At 46.3% G+C, this 24,525-nt stretch overlaps 1 protein-coding gene across 7 annotated transcripts in view; it reads right to left on the bottom strand.

Moving 5' to 3' along the window:
• The window catches only part of FRMD4A (FERM domain containing 4A), a 608,042-nt gene that overhangs the window by 3,807 nt on the left and 579,710 nt on the right, over positions 1-24,525 (bottom strand). For 5 of the 7 annotated variants that reach the window (XM_005878894.2, XM_005878895.2, XM_005878891.2 and 2 more), the window contains 6 exons: positions 22,942-23,170; positions 21,474-21,530; positions 18,669-18,909; positions 17,724-17,891; positions 15,105-15,973; positions 12,879-12,975 (listed from right to left, as the gene is read on the bottom strand). In XM_005878894.2, coding sequence (XP_005878956.1) covers positions 12,879-12,975; positions 15,105-15,973; positions 17,724-17,891; positions 18,669-18,909; positions 21,474-21,530; positions 22,942-23,170 — 1,661 coding nt within the window. Of the gene's footprint in view, positions 1-10,592; positions 10,665-12,878; positions 12,976-15,104; positions 15,974-17,723; positions 17,892-18,668; positions 18,910-21,473; positions 21,531-22,941; positions 23,171-24,525 lie in introns of all 7 variants that reach the window. The other 2 variants (XM_014549925.1, XM_005878893.2) reach the window with 1 other exon arrangement.

Here is a 24,525-nt window from a genome sequence, read left to right as displayed (position 1 = left end):
TAGAAAACAAGAGACTTTTGAAAAGTCTTTCAGGTAGGCAGCACTATGTAGGTTGAGTAGAAGGAATTTTTACATATCAAGAAGCGATCACAGAGCTATGTATGTTGAAGCCGGTAATCACCACTAGGGATCATGTTCAGGAAAAAGAGCCCCTCTCTAGCGACCCTAAACTAGCTCTTTCAGGGTAAGATTAAGGTCAGACATCATCTGGGTGAAGTGGGAATGAGCTGGAGTTTGCCCGTAGGCCCTGCCTTTTGGGCCGCAGTCCCAGATGTTGGCGTGGCTAACCTGGTGCTCTGTCCTACAGCTGTGATGTAGCCTGGAGTGTCTTGTGTGCTCATTTTTGTGTTTTTTGCTTTTACTCATAGTGTGATTTCATTTGTGCTGCATCCTGAAGGGATGAAGCCTCTAGGCCTTTGACCCCAGCCTTCAGTTTTGGAAAGAATGTTCCTGTGAAGGACATTGGGCTGTGACTGTGAGTTAGTAGGTCTGTGTCTTGTTAAGGCTGGATTTTCAAGTTTGACCTCCCAGGAGCATATGCCAGTGAGGGAGTTGGAAGATCTCTTTAGAAACACCATCGGACTTTCCATAAATGTTAGAAGATTCTCTCCTTTGCTGCTGATCTCCCCGTACCTAGTGCTAGGGTTAGGGTTGGGACGGGTGACAGGAAGAGCCTCCAATCCAATGTGGTTCAAAGAAAAGCAAGTTTAAAGAGCATCTTAAACATGGCCTCAAGAACCAGTTTATGATTGAGAATGATCAGTCATCACCACTTTTCTGTTTGATTTGCTGACTTCTCTAGGAACAAATAAATGAAGACATTCTCGATTTTGTAAATGTTTCTCATCTGTCTTTTAAAAAAAACCATGAAAGCTGGGAAATCCCAAGGCATCTATAAGCATACTGTGGATATACTGTCTTAATGAGAGTCTTGTGCCAGGAACCCCGGTTAATGCTGTTTAAATGTGGCTTCAGAAGCAAAGTAACAAAGTCTCTTAATTAGGTCCTAGCCATGGATATCTTAACTAAAGAAATGGAGCATTTGCATGGTCCATGCCTGACTCCATTACAGCCTCCCTGCAAAATTCCTCTTTGCCCTGACAAAACAGACTTGTGCCATTGTGCCTGCGAATTGAGAAACTTTTTGTGGCAAAAGGTGGTTGGATCCCATAGTGGACATTGGCTGTTCCTTGGGGTGAGTGAGGAGGCTGGCGCCCTGGTGGAGTCCCTCTGTACCTTTATGTGGTCCTGGTGGTGCTCTCCATCAGGTGTCACCCCGTACCCTCACCCTAGGGTGGGTAAGTGACTCAGGTGGCCCAATGAAGAGTCCTCCAGCCACAGTCACTGGTTCACAGGTTGAAAGCTGCAAGGCCAAGCAGCTTTCACACCATGAAGATGTCAGTTTCCTCCTAAGAATGCAGTTACAGGAGCAGGAAGTGGACATGGAGATGGAAAGAGAACTAGCAAGTCCTGGCTCCTCCTTTGCCCCGAGTCATGAGCCATACCTCACTAGTTTATCAAAGAAGAGTTGGATCCAAGCCATGTTTCTGGAAGTTGTAATAAATTAAGGTTACATGCTCAGATGGCTAAAACTTTTCATTAATATTTGTGGAGAAGACACTTAAGATTTTTTATTTGCCTAAATTCCAAGTAGCCTTCCCCATCTTTTTTTTTCCCTTCTGATAAGAATTATTTCCCTTAAGTTTACATTTGAAAGAAACAGCCCAGATGAGAACTCCTGGAGAAGACCAAGTAGAACATTTATATCTCAAAGGCACTGGAAAAACTGTTTTCTGAATCCACATCTTTTACAGTATCTGTAAGCCTTTTGAGATGAATAGGGGAGGTTTGGGGATTGGTAAAAAGGATAGGTGGGCTCTGAATTGCTTTGAGTGCTGCATTTCTATTCTTGTAAAGACTAGATTTGGAAGACAAGTACAGTTTTTGATTCCTCAAGAATTAGGTTGTGACCTAAATGAATAAAGCCAAAAAGATCTCAAAAATGTACTCAGTTGAATTTTGGTGTGTTTTTTTAACAGTCTGATGGGAGTGGTGGAACCCAAAGGAGGTATCTCACAGCTTCAAGGACGAGAAACACAGGCTCTGGTCCCGTGAACCTTTTGAGTTCTCTTTCCCCCATTTCCGAGGGCCATGGGTAAGTTCCTCTGGGTCCTCAGTTCAGCTCTCTTTGCGTTGAGTTATCAATCTAATTGGCTTCCCAGTACAGGCCTAATGGGTTAGTCTGGACTGACAAGAAGCTCTAACAGAGCACCACTCACTAGCCCTTGGTTAGTCCACAGTTCACACTGGTTCAGGCTGCAGTTTTACTTTGGGAGCTGCTGCTGGTGCACACCTAAGGCTTTCTCTTGGCCAGTCCGCAGTACCATCTCTCTGGCTACTGGCGGTTTCTGTCAATGTGCACATGAGGTAAAGGAGTAATCGTTCTATGGTTAATGGGAATCTCAGAAGCCAAAGCCGCAAAACTGATGGGCACAAGTTGAGCACTTAAAGCTGTTAGAGGGCTTCCCAACTAACTCCAAGACTCATATGAGGATAAGGTGGTCATGGAACAGGCTAGCTAGACTGACACTGGATCACCTGCCAACCTCAAGAACATGTTCAGGCATTGAGGTATTAATTTGGCTCTGAGAGACCAATGCTTAACTAAAGAAATGGAATCTTTAAGATTCTGCGAGAAACCTTATTTGTGGCCATCTGTTTTTTTCTATAAACTAGTGACTTTTGTATTATCGTACTTGTCTCAAGACCAAAATTTTAAAATTAAAATTTCTGTTGTATGTTTATGTATATATATTACAAATAGGTAATGTTTTTCTATTTCTGGGTAGCATTACCAAAATTAGTTTGTAAATGAGCTCTATTTAACTGGCTTAAAGGAAAATAAGCACTTATCAAATTAAGTATTCTAAATGCTCAGAAATATAGAAACTTAACCCAGATGTTTTTCAAAGTTTATGTAATCTAGGATAAATATTTAGTAAATAAAAGCTAGTTTAAGTGTGTTGGTTCAATTAAAATAGGTATGTATTCAGAGTTACCAGCTTTACTATAATGCAGAAATACAACTTATACCCTGGTCAAATAAGTTTGGTTATCTCTGTTACACAATTTGTCAGCAAGGAAAATAACAAGATTTGGTTCACTGTTTAATATCTTGAGAAATTTTCTTGATTAATCTAAACACAATTGTTAAAAACAAGTGAACAAATATGACCACGAGCTGGTCATGGTCTGTATGTTTGTCACTGGGTAGAAGCTTTTCTCTGTTGCTTTTTTTTTTGTAGCAAAGAAATTACTTGAAAACATCATCCCTCCCTGGGGCGCCCCTACTGCTTTGCACAGTGACCTCAGAACTCATTTTCCTGGCCAGGCAATCCAAGAACTCTGCGGAGCCCCTTCTCTGGTCCACAGAGGCTGCATTGCCCATATAGCCCTCAGTCTTCAGGACTAGCAGAAAGGCTGAATGTGGCATCATTAAAACCCAATTATGAAAATGTTGTGAGCCTTGGAAATTCCCTGCACCAAGGTGCTGTCACTGTTCTAGAGAATCTAAGGGTCCTTCCTTAACTTTTGAAAAACATAAGCTTGCTCCCTGTGAAATAGTAACCTGCAGACCCATACAGCTGCCTCATTCCCCATACTCTGACCATCACATGCCCAATGTGATCTATTAAAATATTGATAGCTCCCGATTCTCTATTTCCAATAACATCTCTCAAAAGTTAAAGAAGCCTATGCTGAACAAGAATACAGCCTGACCTCTGATTCCTCTCATGACCTACTTCCTAGAGCAGCGGTTGCCAACCTTTCGGAACTCACGGACCACTGGTTGGTGACTGCTGTCCTAGAGAATATGTCTACTGAAAAAGACATAACTTAAAGGACTCCCTCTTCCTTTGTTGGAAAGACCTTTCCTGGTACTGCTCACCAATTCCTGTGCAGCCAAACGTGAAGGCATCCGTCCCTATTTAAGAGTCACAGGACCTTAATGGACCAGCAAAGTCAGTGATGATCTCAAACTCAAGATCTCCACGCAGCCAGCAGCAGACAACACTGGATGTAGACAGCTATCCCAAACATGGACCAGTCCAGCAGAACTTAAAGCTTACTTCCAACACTGTTTTCCTCTACAAAAGTCACGAGGGGAGAAATTAATCAGACTATTCTACTTTTCTGTTTTTTCTCCTATTTTCCCTTGATCTTGTCCATATATAAAATGCCCTTGCCTGTATCTCCCAGGTGATTGCCAAGCGTGGTAACTTTCTAGGCTGCTGGATTTGCCACCTAAAACTTCCTCTCTCCCATGGTGGTAGAGACCCTGGTCATTCCTGTAACCAGTTTATTTTCTAGCCCTAATGCCACCATAACCAATACCCTAATTCCCTTCCTGTCAGCTACACAGTATGCTTTTTCAGCCAGGCTCCCAGTGCCTTTCTTTTCCTTTTTCTGATTATAACTGTACTTTCTCAGTTAGACACAAGTACCTATGAAACTGTAACACACTTGCAACCCCCAAGTTCTTGTGATTATCTATCTATATCATATCTGCCCCAATGATGGCAAAATCTTACCAGCAGCATCCACCTTTGCAAGGAATTTAGAACAATTTTTTATGTCAGGCTAGGAGATTTATTTCCCAGATGCATCAAAACCCTAACCTACTCCTGCCTTGAATGTGCAAATGCAACAAACCATGCAGATGAATCATTAACAATGCCATTTTAGCAGGAGTGGGTTTGTGTCCAGTAGGGATTTATCTTTGTCTGTGGTGGTTTTGCTCCTTGGGCCTATGAATGCCTGTGCCTAGATGGCTGGCACATAACTGGCAAATGTCTCTTACTTAGGGTATGTACTGCACTCCTGTCTACAACCAAACTGAGACACCTCGCTAGTCAACTTCCCTGAATTATCATCAAGTTATATAGGACTTACCAGGAGGCATTCAGGATTTACTTCTTTTGGCAGATCCCTACTTGCCTGGTTAGAAGCAAGTACAAATGAGGCTATGATCAAAAACCCTTTAAACCCATGGGAACATTGCTGACTCTACCAACAAAGGCCTTAGCCGCCCAACAAAAATTCCAAGACTCTCTAGCTAAAGTTATCCTTGACAACTGGACAGCCTTAAGTACCTCTTAACTGAACAAGGACACATCTGTAGTCAACACCATTGTACTCGGATCAATACTTCTGAGAAACCTGTGGTCAAGCTCAACCTGATTTATCTTGGAATTTTGACTTATTCATCTGGTTACCAATAGGATTTGGCTCATGGGTTACAATTTGGTCTCTCTATCCTATTTGTCATTTTATTTTGTGTTTTAATTTTTGAAGTATTCAGTTGTTGTCTATCTAATCTTTGTAAAAAGTAGCAAACTTGATAGATTTGCCCAGTGTTTCAAACTGATATCTAACACCTATACCCTAGACAAAATCTCTCTGCCTTGACCTCCACTTTGATCCACTATGAGAAGTTGCTCAAATGTGGTCTTTTAGTTGCTACCAACCCTGAAAGCTTCTCTCACCCTGAGGAAGATGTCTAGTCATGGCATGGTAAAGGAAAATAAACAAAATGGATGAAGTCCATGTAGAAGAAACACCTAGCAATATATGAGTGATCAATACCCCCTAATAGGGACTTGATCAAAAAGTGGAAATGTAGACCCAAACTAAAATGGAGTCACTTATGTTATGGAAAAAAATGAAGATAGTCAACACAGGCTCATACAGGAAACTTAATCTAATCTTAGAGGAATGTATAGCCTTTCTCAAATCAGCAGAAGACACCAGCCAATCTCCAACCACCAAATCTATTCATGCCCATGTCTGGTCTTCCTTGTTACCCTGACTCAGCTACCCTGGCCCAAATTTACAGTTTGGTTGTTGACATTTCTTGTTGTTCCAATGAGGCTACTGAAATCCACTTGCCATTTCCTCTTCTATGGTACTAGACATCTGAGGATGATCCTTTTCTGCACCAAGGGACATGTTCTCCATCTAACAATGTCTTTGATCAAGAAAAAGATACAAGAGGAAGAAAGAAAGCAACACCTAAGTAATATGGTTCATCAGTGATACTTTCTGCAAAATATCTTGATCAAGAGGGGAAATGTGAGAGCATTTCTATCTAAAATGGAACTGGAGGATAGGAAATGGAGAATGTCACACATGTGCCTTTAGAAAAACAGAACTTAAGAGCTGAGAGACCAATTTCCTGTAAATGCCTGATGAACAGATGACAGAGACTTATCTCCCAACAACTGAATATCCACCAAGAATCTCTAACCTGGAGCCAATAAACTTACTGTTTAGAGCCAGGGGTCCTCAAACTTTTTAAACAGGGGGCCAGTTCACTGTCCCTCAGACCGTTGGAGGGCTGGACTATAGTTTAAAAAAAAAACTATGAACAAATTCCTATGCACACTGCACATATCTTATTTTGAAGTAAAAAAACAAAACGGGAACAAATACAATATTTGTATTTGCATGTGGCCCACGGGCCGTAGTTTGAGGACCCCTGGTTTAGACTCTGGTTGGACTCCACCTTGCCCATAAATACAGCCTGCCCCAAACCCTCAATGGACTCACCTGTAGCTGAATATATCATGCATTTCCAGAATTGCAATTCCTTTGCTATTCCTGAATAAACTCAATTTCTGATCATTTGAGCTTGCCTCAGTTTGCCTCCTTATATAGAATGACAGCCATTACGGGCAGTGTTACAATTAGACTAGAGCATTCATTTAAAATGTGTACTTGAAAGCCAGGGCTCCCAAATAAAACAGAATGGGGTGCCTATTTTAACTGGCATGCTAAAACCTCCAAGAGGTGCCAAGATTCCAAAATAACTTCACTTAAATGATTCATTGCAAAAGGCCAATAAAAATTAAACACACAGTGGCACCTACAACAAAAGACTATAGGACTGACATGATTCCTACTACTCCCCTCCATCCTCCTTTACCTGAGTACTCTCAGTCCTCTCTCTGAACTGCCTTTCCCTCTATAAAGAGACTGCAAGACCTGAACAAAAGTCTGCCAAGTCAGTGGCCTTACAGATGCCCCTATACAGGCCACTCCCAAGGTTGATGAGACTCTTAGGGATTTTCCAATAAACTGCTATCAGTTATTCCCTTAAAACAGCTGAGGAGAAACTAAAATTAAATTAGTGGAAAACCTTGCCAAATTTCTGGTAGATACCAGGGTTACATTCTCTTCTTTAAACCCCACTTGCTCTGGAACCTGCAGAGTGGGTCCTAGGAAAACTGGCAGTAGCTGGTGAAGGATGAGAATCCTTCCTAGAGTTGGCTTTCCTACATCTCTGTCTATAATGCCAGGTCTATCAGTCAACATGGTTCGTGCCACACTGAAACATTTACTGTGAGGGAGCATGTTCTTCTAGAAATTATGAAATGTAATTATAAGTTTTCCAATACACAGAATGCTAGTGTAGCAAACAGTTCACAATTGCTTCCTTCTTAGTGTTCACTAGGAATTAAGGATTCTAAGGGTTAGAATTCTAATCAGTGCATCCTAGAAATTGTATGACATTCCTAGAAATCTTATATATCCTGGTATTATGAGTCATAATTCCACTTATTATCTTAAGATGTTGTATATCACAGAAATAACCAAATTTCCCTGTCAATTCCATTACAATGAGCTCTCGTCAGATCTTTAGCAATGGGCGTACCAGGAACTCTTGACCACTGGCACCGTGGGCAAATCAGGAGGTGCCGAATCGTGGGTGCATACTTCACACCTGAAGAAGGCTCCACCTGACTTCTGGTCCTGTGCAAAAGCTGGAGACCTCACCATCAAACTGACTAGGAAAAAGGTAGCCAACATCAGAGTAGACCACTTCCTCTAATGTCAGATCAAGAATGTTTCTTTCCATTCCTCCTTCCATTTCTGACCATTTTTTCCTGCTTCTTACACATGAGGGTCTTCATGACTCTTTTGTCTACTTGTATCTTGCTCAGGCCTGGAAAGTTATTGTTCATGTATCTCAGACCACTGCAAAAGTTGGTAATTTAGCCTCCAAACAACTGCTGGATTTGCTGCGATGCTAGTGATTCTATAGTTCTGCTCATCCCAAACTTCTCCCTGATTTTCAATGCATCAGTTTCTCTGGGGAAAATTTAGCCTTCTCTATTGTGTCAGAGTCCCTAACCCTGGGGATCCATTTCTTTCTTTCTGGTTAACAACTCCAGATCCCGGGAGCTTTGTATCCAAAGAAAGGGACACAAGGCAAGGGTGTCAGAATAAATAAAACACCTTTGCAGTCTACAGACCCTTAAATTTTACTGGTCTGCATGGTTGTCACCTTTTAAAGTCCTGACCCACAGACTATGCTATGACCAACACCACTTGCTGTACCTGGATTGATACTTTGGGGAAGTTGAGACAAGCCAGTTGGCTTAAAGTGACTCCTTCAACAGGGCCTTTCTTGACCTACTTGATTTTGATTGGTTTGGGTCTTGGGGACCATGGGTCCAAAGTGCACTCCCGACATTGGGAATTATCCTGTTTATAATAATCATAGTAGTTCCCCCTGGTGTGTGTTCTCTCAAAAGCTTTAATGCATAGTCACAGCCACTAACAATCAAGCAAATGATCCCCCTAAGAACAGAATGTCAGAAAAGAAACAAAGAGAAGGACCACCTGAAAGCATGTGAACCTGATGTTGTGACCAGCGAATGCCACAGAGAGACTGGGCAAAAAATCGAGAGATCTCCAGACTGGAAGCTAATGCCTCAAATTTTGATCACATCTCTCAGCTAGGCTGCGAGTCCAATCAAAGGGGGGAAATTAATAAAAAACAAGACAGTGGCCCCAAATGGAATTGCTTACCACCAAACTGAGACTTAACTACAGTTTGGGCTTTCCCATAAGTGCAACCTTAAACCTGTCAATCAGGAATGGCCTGGTCAGCACTAGTGACGGAACCTGCCTGACAGACCCCTACCATCCCCAAAGGAAAATGATTCTACAATACCCGACCTGCCTTTTCACCTCATGCAGCTGCCTTGTTCCTGCTGCCTTCTGCCTATAAAAGTCTTTCATCTGGTACAGCTCCTCAGAGCTTCTTTCTTTTTTGCCCCATCACCATTTATCCCCTCATACCCTCTTCCACCTCCACCCCTGATTACCACACTGTTATCCCTCCCTGTCCATGAGTTCTTTCTTTCTTTTTTTTTTTTTTTTTTTTTTTTTTTTGCTCAATCCCCTTAGTCCCCCTCACCAGAGCTGTCTGCCTGCTGTCTATCTATGAGTTTGTTTCTACTTTGCTTGTTAGTTCAGTTTGTTCATTAGATTCCACACATCTTTCTATCTGCTAGGTTGAATGCTATCTGATTCATGAACCAGTAAGTAAAGCAATTAAGTCTTTTAAATTTACTCAGTAAAATTTTGTTTCACACCATCTTCCTCTTAAAGGCTAAGCCCCTGTTTCCTAATCCCTCATCTGCCAACTCAGGGGACTCACAGTAAAAACTGTTCTGTGTCTCTCTCCTAATTTGCTCAGGATTTTGTCCTGCTCTACTCTTCAGGCTAAAGTCCAGCTCTTTCTCTACAGCAAACAAGACTCCCTGCTGTTTCCCAAACACCCTGCTTGTTTCCGCATCTGTGTTTTTGCCCTTGGAAAAGCCTCTAGGCCTCCACCTAAAGTCTCAGATCACTTTATACATAAATGCTGCACGTTTCTTACTCCCCTTGTATAGAACATCCTGATAGGTTTTCAAATTGTTGATTTGAACTTGAACTCTTAGAACTCTGGTCTCTAGCACGGTTCCTAGAATATAATGATGGTTCAATTTTTTTATTGAATAAATTTATCCACTTCTGAATAGTATCCTCATCTTTTTTGTTAACCCTTGAAATGCTAATTAATTTCAATGTCTCATCTCCGAGTTAGATTCTGCTGGCCCAAGGACAGGACCCAGACCAGGTGCTACTGTTTTGATGCCCACTGTAGCAGTACATTTGATTCGCCCAAGGATCTTATTTAAAATGCAGATTCAAATTGTAGGGCCAGAAGTTTAGCTTTCTAACCAGCTCCAAGATGATGGAGATGCTATTCTATGGACCACATTTGGGAAAGCAGAACACTACAGCATTTGGTAGACTACACACTGCCACTTAAGAATGCTGGGAGGATAGCACAGGAGATTTTCCAATGCTTCTGCTAACTAAGTCTGCCCTTTGTGCTTTGAAACTTAAATTGCATGATGCTGTTCTTTCCATGGACAGAGGTTACTAAACCAGTAAAAGTGTCTACAAGAATCTGCATGTACATAGAGCCTGGGAAGGTCTAAAACACACTCTGGGGTCTTTTCTGGGAAGTCACATAAGAACACCTAACATCTGATATAAAAATATACATATAAACATATAGTTCCACATGTATCTAGAAATCAACATAAAACAATGGCTTCCACACCATGCAGATGTTTCCTTCTGGGGATTATGATATGGGCAAGGGCAACACATATGCAACACATCTGAGATCACACACTCCAAAGCAGTGAAGGGGGAAAGGGCTGTAAGAACAAAACATTCCCTTACGATACCTCTACTCATCAGTACTTTGGTGAGTTGGAGACTCAGACCCGTCCATAATGGGCGAGTGTTCTGTTGCTTCTCTGAACAAAGGAAAGCAGAGGAGGAAGAGAAGAGAGGTCATGTTAAAGAGAGGAACCGACACAGACATGATTTGTAGCTCATTGATACATTGGAAAGAATGGTTGACTACACGCCCAGTGTTAGTGACAAATAAGTCACACAAAACTTTCAACCCCCATGAGCGAGTCAAAAGACCTCTCTATAGTTTTGGTAGGAAGGCAGGCTTTGGCACTTTTTACCCATTTCTCATTTTCTTGTCACATCACAGAAAATAGTTATTAATGATAATTCAACTCAATCTGATGAAAGCGTTTACTTCAAGAACCAAAATACTTTTTTGTTTCAAATTTGTCTTGAGTCCTCACTAGCTATGTGCAGCGAAACTCAGGCAGGGTTCCAGACCAGCTCATTGTGTGTGCATCTGAGGGGTGCTTATAAATTTCAGAGCTGCTGTCACTTAAATAAATACATTTGGGTCAGGTAAAATTGGATATGATGGAGAAAATCTGGGGATCCAGAGAAAGAGCCTGGAATCTGAAATTCCTTATTTAGGTGAGATGATTTACCAGTGGAGGTACCATAGACACAGAAGATGTCATTTTTTTATGAATTAATCTTGGAGAGACTCCAGGGTCCTAGGCCTAGCAGCTGCCAGACCACACAAGCTAAAGCTGGAGTGTGGATGGTGAATAAGGGAGTGTTTTCATGATCTGTAATAATGACAGAGGGGAAGTTGCTGCTCCAAAGACGGACCAAGAAGTGGGAGTGGATACAAGAAATTTGAGTGGGCATCAGAATTCCCGCTGGAGGCTTTGATAAAACACAGACTTCCAGACCCACCCCCAGACTTTCTGACTCAGTAGGCCATGGGTGGGCCTGAGAACCCGCACTTCTAACAAGATCCCAGGCGACAGTCATGCTGCTGGTCTGGGGACTGCACTTTAAGGACCACTGGCCTAAGGGAAAGAGACAGGGCTTATGGCTCACAGAGCACAGGGCTGGAGTGTCAGCTCCAACCAGCCATTGTGACTTTGGGCAAAGCACTTATTTTCTCTTAGCCTCATCTATAAAACGAAAAGATGTGATGCTTCCCGAGTGAGGCTGCAGTGAGAATTATATGAGTTCATATATGTTAGAAGAAGCTTCCAACCTTTGAGTACACAGCAAGCACCTAATAAACATTAGCTCTCCTACCTTCTGTTAAATGCTAAGGACCCATAAAGCCTGGTTTTAAATTACTACAGATAAATTTGCAGGAACAAAAATGTCTGCCAAGCGTGAGAGTCAGAAATGTGGTCAGTGGAGCCGATTCTGGTCCTGTTGTTTCCTGATGATTCAACTCACAGACAGCTGTCAGATTTCCCCAGACACCCCCACCGATGCTCTAGGAAATGAGAAACTGAATAGAGCTAGATAAAGAGACCCTTTACTTTTTTAACCAACAGACATTGATAGTATATAACATCCATTTAGCGGTGATGTCTTAGGAGCAACAGAAGAGGCAGGAACTGTGAGCATAGCAATCTATGGGTACCCCTCAGACTCTGCAGCAGATCAGAACATCCTATATATCCCCGAGATTATGATGTCGGTCTATGCTGGAAGCTATAAGGAGAGCTGAATTTTGGGTTATTTTGCTGTGGGCCACTTCTTAAAGGTCTCAAGGTACCTGATGCCCTTTGTGTGTTGATTAAGTGGTTGGCCAGGACAGAGATGAGATCTGAGCCTCCTGTCTTTTTCTTAAGATGCATCCTGATACCAAGACAGTGAGCACCCTGAGGATCAGGTAAAACATGGGACCAGAGGCAGCCCAGGGTGTTCACACCTTTCTCTTTCTCCCCTTCCTCCTTGGTGCCTGGCATTCTGAAGTTGTCCTGGTGTAACCGGAACTTAAGTCACATGCTGTCTGGAATTCTGACCAAAGCAGTGCAGTTGGACTTGTGACACCCACGTTCCCCACATTCCTGGGGCCATGGGCCAGCTTTACAAGGGAGTAGTGATAATTCCCCATCTAAAAGACAGCGATGGAAAGGAGAGGGGTAGAAGGAACAGCAGTTCATGGGCCTTCTCTGGAAAGGAGGCAGGTTCCTAGTAATGAAGAACACTCGTCATTATTTTCCTGATAAACCCTCTGTTACTAGATTCTCATAATCATTACACTCTTCCTGACGAGGAAGGCTGAGGATCGTTTTAGAACCTGGAAGAGGAGGATGAAAGGTCTGATAGGGACTCACCCAGACTGCCAGGTTAGGATGTGGTGGGGACTGCTTGGGGGCGTTGCTCCAATTTCACTCGATGGCGTCGAGCTTCTCTGGCTTTGAGGTAAGGCAGCTGTATGCAGGTGGTGCAGAAAAGACGCGTCAGACACCAGTCAAGTGAAGGAGCTTCCTTCCAGAGATGTTGGATGCGACCCTTTGCAGGGTCACAGTGGGCAAATATCCACCCCCTACACCATTCATCTCCTCCAAACCATGCAGCAGCTCCATCCTTAGTTAAGTTGACCTGGGATCCTAGGTCCCCGCTTTGCCACTGGAAAGTGGCCACAGGGATGGTGGCAGCCTCCACAGTAGCAAAGAACCTGACAGCCCACAGACCTTTGAGCAAGTCCTGGGCAGGGCTAGTGCAGAAGGGCCTATTTCTCTGGACATAGGAAGCGACACCTCAGGGCATTTGTAGATGTGGCCCCAGTGTCAAAACTGTGCCTTTGTCTTGAACAGAGAACTTCCAGAAAGGTTCTCAGAGCTTGCTGCCTGCCATTTCAGGCTTATAATCTACCCCTTTGGACACTTCAAAGGGTGCTGGGCCTTTAATAGCTCATCCAAATCTGACTACTAGGAGTTTATTGACATGGACAGAGTTTTTCCAGTTGGTAAAGTTTAGTAAGAAGTAAATCCTCCTTAAATGCATCCGTTGCTTTCTTGGGAATGGAATATTTTTCATCAGGAAACCTCAGATATACTTCTTAACATTTCAGTCTAAAACATGTTCCAAAAGATTTTACCTAATCTCTCTAAATAAAGCACGTCTACTAGACAAGTGCTAATGCTTTGATGGAACATGAGCCCTCCCGGCCCTCTTCGGAGCTGCTGCTTCCAGTAGGGCAACAGGCTCAGCATGTCCATTCATTCACTCTCACGGTGCTCCGGGAAGTCGATGGCAGACTTCACTGGGCTTATTTTACAGGTGGAGGAATATGGAGATGGTTCTGGGGTTTTGAAGTCCATGGTTCTCTCGTGATTGCCTGAAGCATTTTTATTATTATCTCTGGAACTTGTCATCTGACTGATGCACCATAATAAATGAGCCAACGGGGATATGAGGACAGAACCAAGGAGCCCTGTGACCTGGCACACCTGGGAAGCCGGCAGGTCCTTCCTCTTTGCCCTGCTCTCTCTAGGCCCCCAGAATCTCCTTCAGCTCCCCAAAGATGACCTCCTATTTTCTGTCTTTAGAATCACCCCTTTCCCCTAATCTTCACCCTCTTTCTAGGCACAAGTCCATACTTGCAGTACCTTCCATTTGTTATTGTTTCTCATTTCATTCTACTTTTAAAATCATTTTTATTACATGTCAACATCCTCCCCCTTTCTTTTCCTACAGGCAGCATCTTGCCACTGCACGAGTTCCCCTCTCCTTATGAATGCCATGAGCATGGAAATGAGTTGGTCCATGCTAGGCCCAGAGCCCTGCCAGCACCGGTACTGAACAAGTGTTGTTATGATTGCCAGGATTCTTTCAGAGAGGGCGTGTGACTTCTTAAGGGAAAGCATGGTTTCTTCCCTTTGTTACTTAATTCCTCCTGCTCTGAGTACAAAGATAAGGTAACCCTTAATTTGATTATGAAACTCTGAAAGCTCTTTACAAAAATGACTGTGGTTATATCCTAACTCTATTGAAATGGGAGTGCAAGGAGCAGCTATCCATGTGGTCACAGTGAAGTCCAGTCATGGGTCACAGTGAAGTCAGGTGCCGCACTCCAGGCTCCATCAGCCTGCCCCACCGGGGGACACACCTGCCTAGTTTCAAGGCTCCCACAAGCCAAGGCCCTAAGCAAGCCACGCTCTGCAAGGTGCCACCCCGGTCTCTACCTTACCAGTGTCTTAGGTAAACCCCGAGACACCTAACTTCTTTGATTTCTGTCCTCACCAGGAGAAGTGGCTGGAGGGATGGTTTGATGCCTACTGAGGAAGCTGAAGTAGGAGTTGGCCCAATCCACTGGGGAGGATCTGATGTGCTGTCCCACCCCCTCCGAAGTCTGTCACTCTTGGCAAAACCAGGCCCAGTATGGGAGGGGTAAAGGGGTGATTGAAAAACCTCAAGTCTCATACATCTCACAGCTAGGTTTCTGGAATCAACCATCTCTCATTCCTCACTGCAGACTCTAAGAAATTCTGGAAGCCCATGAAAAGAGTCTACAATTTGCTCATTCAGGGCCAACCCCATTCTGTCCCCATTCTCACCTGACGTGGCCTTGCACATCTGGGGCATCCTGGTGACTCTGCTGTGGGCCAGGAAGGTGCTCTGGGAGGAGGTGCTGTACTGGGAGCCACTGTCAGAGGAGGTGGAGCTGGTGTGCGACAGGCGGCTGTGCTCCTTGTGCGAGGCGGTGGAGCGCTGGTACCACTGGCGCAACTCATCGGACACTGCAGTGCGCCCCGTGCCCTTGTCATGGGCGCACTCGCGGCCCAGCGACGGAGTCCCCAGGATCTGTGAGCGCGATGGCGTCAGGCGGCCGGCGTCGCCCTCCTCACTGGCCCTCCAGCTCTCCCGGAACAGGCCGCCCGCTGTATAGGAATTGGAGGTCTTGAACTGTGCCTTGACACTGTAGTGGCCCTCCTGGTCGCTCTCCAGGCTGCGCACAACCACGGGCGTGGCGCCCCCCTCAATGTACAGCGGGTACTCCTTGATGCGGTACTGCGAGCTGGGTTGGCTCTGGCTGTGCAGGTAGACGCCAGGTGCGTTCCCGCCGCCCCCCCTCGCGGCCAGGTTGGGCATGCTGCCCGAGTTCGCTGTGCCCAGCGAGCCCGCCGCCCGCTGTCTCTGCCGCTGCCTGGCACGCGCCTTGGAGGGCGAGTCCTCCGCCAGCGTGGAGTAGTTGGCGTTCATCTGCGCTGGGTAGTAGTGCTCCGAGCTCGAGTGGCTGGTGCAGGATGAGCAGTCGTCCATGGGGTCTGAGCCATTGCTGCTACGAGTCCGCGGCGTGTAGAAGTCGGGGCTCCCTGTGTCATTCTCAGAGCCCAGGAGCTTGCCCTGGGACTCCAGGCTGGAGCTGCGATGCCGAAAGTGCAGGGCGAGGCTGTGCAGGCGCGTGGGGCTGAGGTCCACGGACCTGCAGGGAGACGATGGGTGGTGGGTCTGTGGGCCCAGTGGAGGGTTGGGGGCTCTGCAACCTGGGACTCAGGAGAGAGGCTCCAGCAGCTGGGAAACTGAGCTGTGCTGCCCTGGGAATCCAGGTGCTTGCCATGGTTCTCAGGTGAAAAGGAGGCGGGAGAGCAAGGCTGACCCCTGGAGCCAAGCCTGGCCTCTGCTGGGATTTTGATTCCCAGTGGGAGGTAAGACAAGACAGCGCCCACATAAGGGTTCCTCTGAAAAAAGTGTGCCAACAGCCAGGGCTTTTTTTTTTTTTTAAGTGGAAAGGAATTCTATAGATACAAAGAGAACCAAAGAAAATGCCTATTCCAGTATTATGTTAAACCAAATGAAATGCCCATTTTTGCAGGTCAAAACAGGCCCTATGGAGACATTTCATACGGTTCAACCAAATATTTTAATGAAACCCACATACACAGATTTCCATTTCCATGAAGACTCTGAAAGGCAAGGTTGGTGGAACATGAAAAATGATGCAAAAACTTACCATGCCACCATTCTGTTTATAACGCATTCTGCTTATCGAAATCCATCCTACAAATATCCATCAATATTGCAGACAATGCTAGGGCCACATGAGAAGTTCAGGGTGGCCCTGTTGGCCAATTACACGAAGATATGAGTTCAGTTCTGACTGTCACCCAGGGGAGAATGAGAAGTTCCCATCATGTGGCCCCCTCGTCCCACACCACTCTGTCACTCTCTTCCAGCCATACTGGCCTCCTGGGAACATGCCGAGTTCAGCCCTGTGTGCAGGGCTTTAACCTGCTGTTCTCTACAGTATCCTCAGAGCTTGCTCCCCCCTCCCCCATCCATTCAGGTCTCTGCTCAAAGTTCACCTTATGAGAGAGAGCTTCTCCATGCTTCTAGTTCACTCTCTAGTCCCTTGCTTGGCTCATTTTTCCTCTTGGTGCTATCACCACTTGACAGATATTTATTATGACACCTAACTGAAATGTAAGTCTGATGAGAGCAAGGGTGTGGTCTGCTTTTTTCACTGCTCTGTCCCCTAGAATCATACCTGCTACACGGAGGCACTTTATAGATTTGTGGTGCATGAACAAACAAAGGCATGAATAAAATGAAGGAGAAAATCTTGCCTGGAGTGCTCTACCTGCTATAAAATGGTTTACCATTTATGGGCGCTCACACCTTCTGTCCTTTGAGGTATGATCCCTACAGACTCAGTTTTTGATAAAATGGAATGGTGGCTTTGGTTTTGCTTCTTTTTAGAAAATGAAGGCCTAATTCACTGGAGCCTCCCTTTTGCCCATTCCTTTTGTTCTCTAATGAATTTATACCTTGAGGCATTAAAAAGTCCGGGATAAATTAGGCCCCAGTAGAAAGCAACAGGAGGACTCTCCAGTAAAGATCACCTCATCAGGGCAAGGTGGTGTGGCTCCAGCATGCTTCCCTGCTAACCTGCTGGTCTTTCCCGCCTGTATCTTGCTTAGGCTCCTTCCATGCGCACTGTCTGCCTGCGATTCTCCAGCTGCCTCCCGGTCCCACTAGGCATGGGCAGTGGGATATGATGGGTCTCTGCAAACGTGGGCAGACTGCTGCCAGCTCAGTTTTAAATCCTGCTTCATTTTAAGGAGAAACGACCTCCCTAGTTCAGGCCTGACTCTAGATCACCCATTATCTGGGCCAGCTGGAGCCAGAGATGTCCAATTTACAAAGGAAGTGGCCCGAGGGCCGGGTGGACTCACCTCGTGGAATGAACGTAGTGGGGACTCCGTACACGCAGGTCTGGTGTGGACGGCATGCTGGACTGTGAGTTCCAGTGCGGGAGGCTGCGGATGGGGCTGTTCTGGAGGGAGCTGCTTCCCCCTCCTGCTTCAGCACAGCTCCCTGTGCTGGGGAAACGCTTGTGGCTGCTGCAAACCAGAGGAAGCCGTGCTGGTCACCGTCACGGTGCCGCACCTGTGCCCAGGAGCAGACTAGCCTCCAGACATCAACCTTGGTGTTGGGTGGGCTTGCTCAGGATTCCCACCCCCACTCCCTCCGATCTCCGAGCGTTTCCCTGTTTCCCTGAGAATCCTTATCCCTGGCCCCTGGGTCCTGGTCAGCCTTCACTGGGACAGGGAGCATGACTGTCTATAAAGCCACTGTCCTGAACTGCAGCTTCTCTTTTCCAACAAACACTTACTTGTCTGAACAACCACTTGGAGCTTAAATGGTGTAATGAAAGGAAATGAGAAAACCAGAGAAGTCGACCAAAAATGCCTCTCCAAAACCCTCTCTCCAAGATCAGCCCAGTAATGAGCTGATAATGCACAGCTAAGATTACAGTGTTTGGCTCCAGAATTCTGTTGGCTGATGGCTTAGGGTTCTGAACCACTTGGGGATTCCTACGAGAAGGCTGTCACTTGCCATTTTGGAATAGTACTGTCCAAGACTTCCTAATTAATTTCCGTGGAATTTAACAACATTAAAGCCATCTGCCAACACGTTGGCTGTGAGCCAAAACCTCCACTTTCCCTTGGAATGACAAACCTGCACCTGGACAGGTCAGCATCCCTGTTGAAAGTCAACCCCTGGAAGGAGTTAGGTTGCTTTGGATTTTGTAATTTGTGGATGCCATTTGGGACAGCCCACCGATGCTTTCAATAGCTGTTGACCATGCCTCTTGTGGCCTTCCCCACCCAGCTCACCTGGAATGACTGTGGGAGGAACGTTTCTTGACCTTCTCATACGGCTCATCTAGCGAGGACTCACTCCACATTTTGGGCTTTAAGGGTGACTTGTCATAGTCGTTGCGGTGATAGTGCATCTGCCTGAGTCCCTCCAGGGACTGGGGAGGAGGGGGCCTGTTATGTGATGATGGTGGCCGAGGAGGAAGTCCCTTGTGAGGAGACTGTAAGGGGGACAGTGTGCTGGAGACCTGAGAGTCTTCTGTGCAAAAATGGAGAGAGAGCAACTGAGCAAGAGTCGTCCTTCCTACTGACCCCAGACAGGCCCCCACCCACCTCTGCCCCAATAGCAACACCTGGGAGCCAGGCCAGCATTTACTCTTGAAGGCGCCCATGACGCTTCCCCAGTTGCCAAACAAGTCAATCCAGAACAAACCAAACCTAAACTTTGAGCAGCATTAAATGGGAAGAGAAGGCTCAATTTTGATGAGCTACAAATGGAATAAACCCAAATTTCATTAAATCCCATGGCTTAACGCTTGCTTCACACCAAACAGCAAAATGTCCTCATCATTGTACGTTTTCTTTCAATAGACAGGACGTATGTCATTTGCTTTGGGGGATTTCAGCTCCATGAGGGTTTTGTCTAGTCTATTAACTGCTATATCCTTACTGTCTACAATGATTATTGACATGTAGTAGGTGCTCAATAAATCATTTGTTAGAAAAAATGAATGAAAGCATATCTGTTCAGAGTAATGATCTACTGGTGGCTCTAGGTAACGACTCTGCTTTTTCCAGAACTGTGTATATTGTTTTTAACATGTTCCCATATAATATTTTCATTTTGGAACTGCCTTAGGTTCTTTGGGAAGGAGATGGGCTACAACTATTATAAATAAAGACCATGCCCTGCCCTCAGGGGAGTAACGCTCTAACATCAATGGCCATAGGACTTTCGGAGGAAATGAATTCCGTTAGTCAGGCAAAGAGCTGTGGTCTGGAAGGGATTTCAGCAGTGGCCTGGCAGAGAGGAAAATGAAAGGAAGAAGCCAGGACCCGATGCAGCTGGCACAGCAGCTGGTGAGGAGGGTCAGAGGGTGACAGGGAGGAGCTCTGGTCAAGTGCAAGTGTAACCGACCTTCTGTGGGCACCGAGATAAGCAAGGTGCCCTACTGACAGGGGCCTTTCATTCCAGATTCAGACGTCAGGATTAGGTCTGAAAGCCACAGGAAAACTAAGCATGGATGTTAGGATGAAAGTCCCGTTTAGTCATCTGGCAGGGGTCACAAAAGGGTAGGATCCAGGGAGGGCTGGGGAGGGGTTAAGGAAGATATCCAGTGGTGAGAGCCCCCGGGAGGGCAGCACTGAGCAGAGAGAGGCAGGAAAAAATCAGTGTTCCTTGTGGAGGCCGAGGTGGGAGTTTGAGGGGAACAATACCCAGAAGAAACCTCAAACCCCAATAACCATTCATGTGATTCTAAATCCACTTCCAAAGAGTGTTCTTTTCACAGCCCACTTCTCAGCCCCAAGTTCTGGGCATGTGCTATGCTGCCCCTGCTCCTGCACCTCTTAGATCAGTAAAGGGAAGAGCCCCTAGATGGGGTAGGCCTGCACTAGGGAGGCAGTGACACCCCCAGGTAGTCTGGGGGTCTGCAACACAGAGTGTTCTTTTCACAGCCCACTTCTCAGCCCCAAGTCCTGGGCATGTGCTATGCCTCCCTTGCTCCTGCACATCTTAGATCAGTAAAGAGAAGAGCCCCTAGATGGGATAAGCCTGCACTAGGGAGGCAGTGACACCCCGGTAGTCTGGGGGTCTGCAACATGGGGAAGAAGCTAATCATAAATGATGCATCAGAATTAGCCAATGGCAATATATCATGACCCCAACTCCTCGGTTCCAAAGGAATCTCATGAAGTTGTTCTCATTTCCTCCCCCCGGAGAGACTGGAGTCCACAGAGGCCAAAACCAGGGCTGGATGTCTGATCTTCAAAACACAGCTCCCTGCTCCCCTGCAGCCCCATTTCCTCCCCACCCACGTAACCAAGTGACTGTAAGAATATTACAACATGATTGATAATAGCAGGGCCAAGACGACTGGGTAAATAACCCGCCAGCCTTTCCCCACATTAACAGCGATTATTATTATTCTTATGATTATCCGCATTAGTCTGACCTGGGTAGACCTTTTATGTTTTCCATCTAAATAGCTATGTATCGCTGCCCACCTGAGTTTTCCCTGAGGGGTAAAAAGTTAACTGCCACTTAATATATTTCCATTTCATTAATGTCCTGGCCTCACAAGTTTGGGGTTAAATCCGTAGGAACGTGCTCGGAGATGGTTCTGGGTTGGACTTCTTTCCTATTCTATGTCAGGTGTGGACTGGGGGTCCGGGTTGGGGTCGTTTCTGTTTTTCCTGCTTCTTCCAGGCTCTCCTAGCAGTTTTCAATCTTTTATTTGTGATCCAAACCAATGTCTGCCTCTTTCCTCCAGAAATTATGAATACGCTAAAGGAGACTATGTGTGGTGTAGAGATTCTCTGTTTAGGTAAAAATGTGGTTTGGCAATTAATAAAGTACGACTCATTGACTATCACCTTAAATCTGACCTTTCAGGCACAGAAAACACTACAATTCCAATAGACATGGTTTACGCAGCGCCCAGCAACTCCCAACCAACTCAGTGACTATCGGGCAGTGAGAGAATTGCAGGGTAGCTGGGGCCATCCTGGCCCAGCTCTCACCGTTACACTGGCCTGTCCCAGGCTACACATAGCTTAACCCAGTTTAATCCAAGCCCCTTCCCAGTCCCCCCAACCACCTACCATCCTCCAGAACAAGGGCATCGGAGAGGGAACTGTCTTCACTGCCAATATTTCCATCTGAGAAGACAAAAAGCAAAAGTCTGAGAGTTTATCACATTCTTTAGACAAAGGCCTATCTGTAAAAATCCTGTGTTTAGCATGTCCTTCTCTTTCTACTCAGAGAGAATCCATGGAATACAACCCAAATGCTGCTGGGCATTTCTACGACAGCCCCTGCCGCGGCTCATGAGCTCACCCCCACCCCCGACACTCAATGTGCCCGTCTTTGTGCTCTTGTTAGACAGGGCACCGCCATGCTGAGTGGCTTTATATCCAACAGGCTGACTGGCCGGGTTATGTCATACCATGGTCTTGGCCCAGTCCCAGGGCATGTTCTGACTGACCTAAAGGAGGTGAACTGCTATTGATTGTACAAATGTGAAACTAGGGTGAGGAACTTGGCTTTGCTCACAGGGCAACAAACGGCTTCTCAATAAATGTCTTAAGCCATTAGTGGTGGTGGTGGGGGGGAAAGCTGCTAAATTCAGCTTCTATCTCTACAAAGCTTATTTTCATAGACCCCATTCAACTAACCATGAGAACATGCCAAAGAGGAAGACAGCAAGGTAATCCTCCCCCTTAAACATCTGGGGAAACTGAGGCACCGCTAGGGAGCTAGTTTGTTTGGGATTGCTCAACTCTCCTGGCAACAGGTCTTTGGATACCAAGTTTAGTGTTTTTCTTTTGAAATAAAAAAATCATGCTGCCTGGACGGTGTGGCTCAGTGGTTAAGAGTGGACCTATGAACCAGGAGGTCATGGTGATTCCTGGTCAGGGCACATGTCCAGGTTGTGGGATTGCTCCCCCTGGTGGGGCATGCAGGAGGCAGCTGATCAATGATTCTCTTTCATCACTGATGTTTCTATCTCTCTCTCCTTCTCCCTTCCTCTCTGAAATTAAAAAAATATATATATTTAAAAATAAACAGGCTAAGGAACTAGGAAGAATCTGAATTACTTCTCTAATTCAAATGGGCTCGTATGATGAAAACATTATTTGAAAGAGGTAGCAAAATAGAGAAGACATATTCTTGAGTTGGAGTGTCCCTGTGTGCACCAAAAGCTTGCAGGTTTGATTCCCAGTCAGGGTACACACCTAGGTTGCTGGTTCGATCCCCAGTTGGGGCATGTATGGAAGGCAACTGATTGATGTTCGCTCTCACATCGATGTTTCTCTCTCCCTTCCTCTGTCTAAACATACCCTGGGTGAGGATTAAAAAGAAATGGCTGCAGGCTTGGATGGGTCCCGTCACCAGTTAGTACAGATGATGTCAAAATGCACTATGTCAGCATTCCTAACAGAATAGCCCTCACTGGTTAAGTAGATTGCTTAGGGCATGCCAGGAGCTGGGCGCTGGCCCACTCTCAGGCCTGGCGCCCGCTCCCGGGGCAGTGGGGGCAGCCTGCTGTGGGGAGGGCTCAGCACTGACCATCAATGATGAGCGAGGCCCTCTGGGTGGGTTTCTTCCCAGACTTGATGCGGTTCTCGTTGATGGCATTCTCAATCTCCTGCAGCTTTTTCAGGGCGTTCAGATAGGAGGTTTTCCTTTGTTTCTTCAGTTTTTTGCTGACGTTGGGGTCGCTGGCGAGGCGGCGGGCAGCCTCCGTAATCTGGGATTGAATGGCAAACTCTCGTTCCAGGCGTTCCAGCTCGGCTTCCTGTGGGAGGGAGAGCCAGGGTTTCACCTCTGTCCTTTCCACCCCTGCCCCCCCAAGGCAAGCCAGCCTTCCTTACTCCTGGGGACCACGGCACTAGGCACCCAGCAGTCCCACTGCCTAATGCAGTGATCCTGCTTCTAAAACCTCTGGCAGCTGGTGCCCTGGGCACACACACTTTTGAGACCGTGGCCCTTGTTCCACTCTGGAGACAAGGTTGTCTGCACATGGGAGCATCACTGAGAAGCAAGGAGTCCCAATGCTGAGGGCCTGGGGCCTCCTGGCTTCATTCCATGGTCTCCACATGGTTCAGGAAGACGAAGCCTTCATGGAAATTCAGACCCGTTCGGTTTGAATGGGCACAGGATGCAACACTATTTTCAGAGCAGCTTTCTGTCCTGCTCTGCGGGCCTGCTGATGGGAGCTCCACTGTGCCCCTCTCCCCCACCTCCCCCACACCCCTCTGTCTCTCAGATTTTGAGCCCTCTGTGCTGGAGCCTGGAAATGAGTCAGCAGGGACAAAGATGGAGTGAGCTGTGAGTGGGACTCCACCAGCCAGCTGTGCCGACAGCCCTGGTTCAAACACTGCTCCATGGCTTTGTGTACACCCAGGATAGTCTCACTACTTAAACTGAGCCCAGCACATGCTGGCAGCCCAGTCTGTACAGATGGCCGCCTGCTGTGGCGGGGTGGGAGGGGGAGGGTGCAAGTGCGTTTCCAAGAGAAAAGGGAGTTTGTTCTTCAGAGAGCAACTCTGCAGCCTGCCAGCCAATTCTGCGTTCCTTCCTTTGAGGGATTTCCGACCAAAATATGCAGGGTCAGGTGAGGAAGACGGGGATGCACATGGAATTCTCCAGGAACTAAAGGCATATTTTGCTGACAAGTGTGAAGAAGCAGCTGGTGAGAAGGTGCGGTGAGATGGGACTGTGGGAAGGACAATGGGGCTGTGTGTGTGTGTGGGGGGGGGCACTCACTAAGGTGAGGTCTCCTCATAGAAGTTGAGTTCCTGGTATCTGCCCAGCACAGGGGAGAGGAAGTTCCCCAGGTAATTCTGATGACAGCAGATTTGAGATATACTTGACCAGATGGTCTTCTAAATCCCACCCGCCCTCGCCTCAGTTCTGACCCGATATAATTCTGCCTCTTCCACAGGCTGCACCTGTCCTGTAATGTCCCCTTCTCCACCTCAAGCTACTCATGTTTATTGCTCATCAAGCCGGTGTGAAGACCCAAGTTAAACTTCCTCCATATAGTAGCTCACTTAACCCTGGATCTGGCCCAAAGAAATAAGGACTCTGCAATGCACCTCACTGTACTGAACAGGAAACTGCCAGGTGAAGATTCAGATTTGGGTGAAG

The sequence above is a fragment of the Myotis brandtii genome, unplaced genomic scaffold, assembly GCF_000412655.1.
Source record: "Myotis brandtii unplaced genomic scaffold, ASM41265v1 scaffold576, whole genome shotgun sequence".
Lineage (NCBI taxonomy): Eukaryota > Metazoa > Chordata > Mammalia > Chiroptera > Vespertilionidae > Myotis > Myotis brandtii.
The sequence above is the reverse complement of the archived record's forward strand: the minus strand, read 5'-3'. Positions and strand labels throughout refer to the sequence as shown.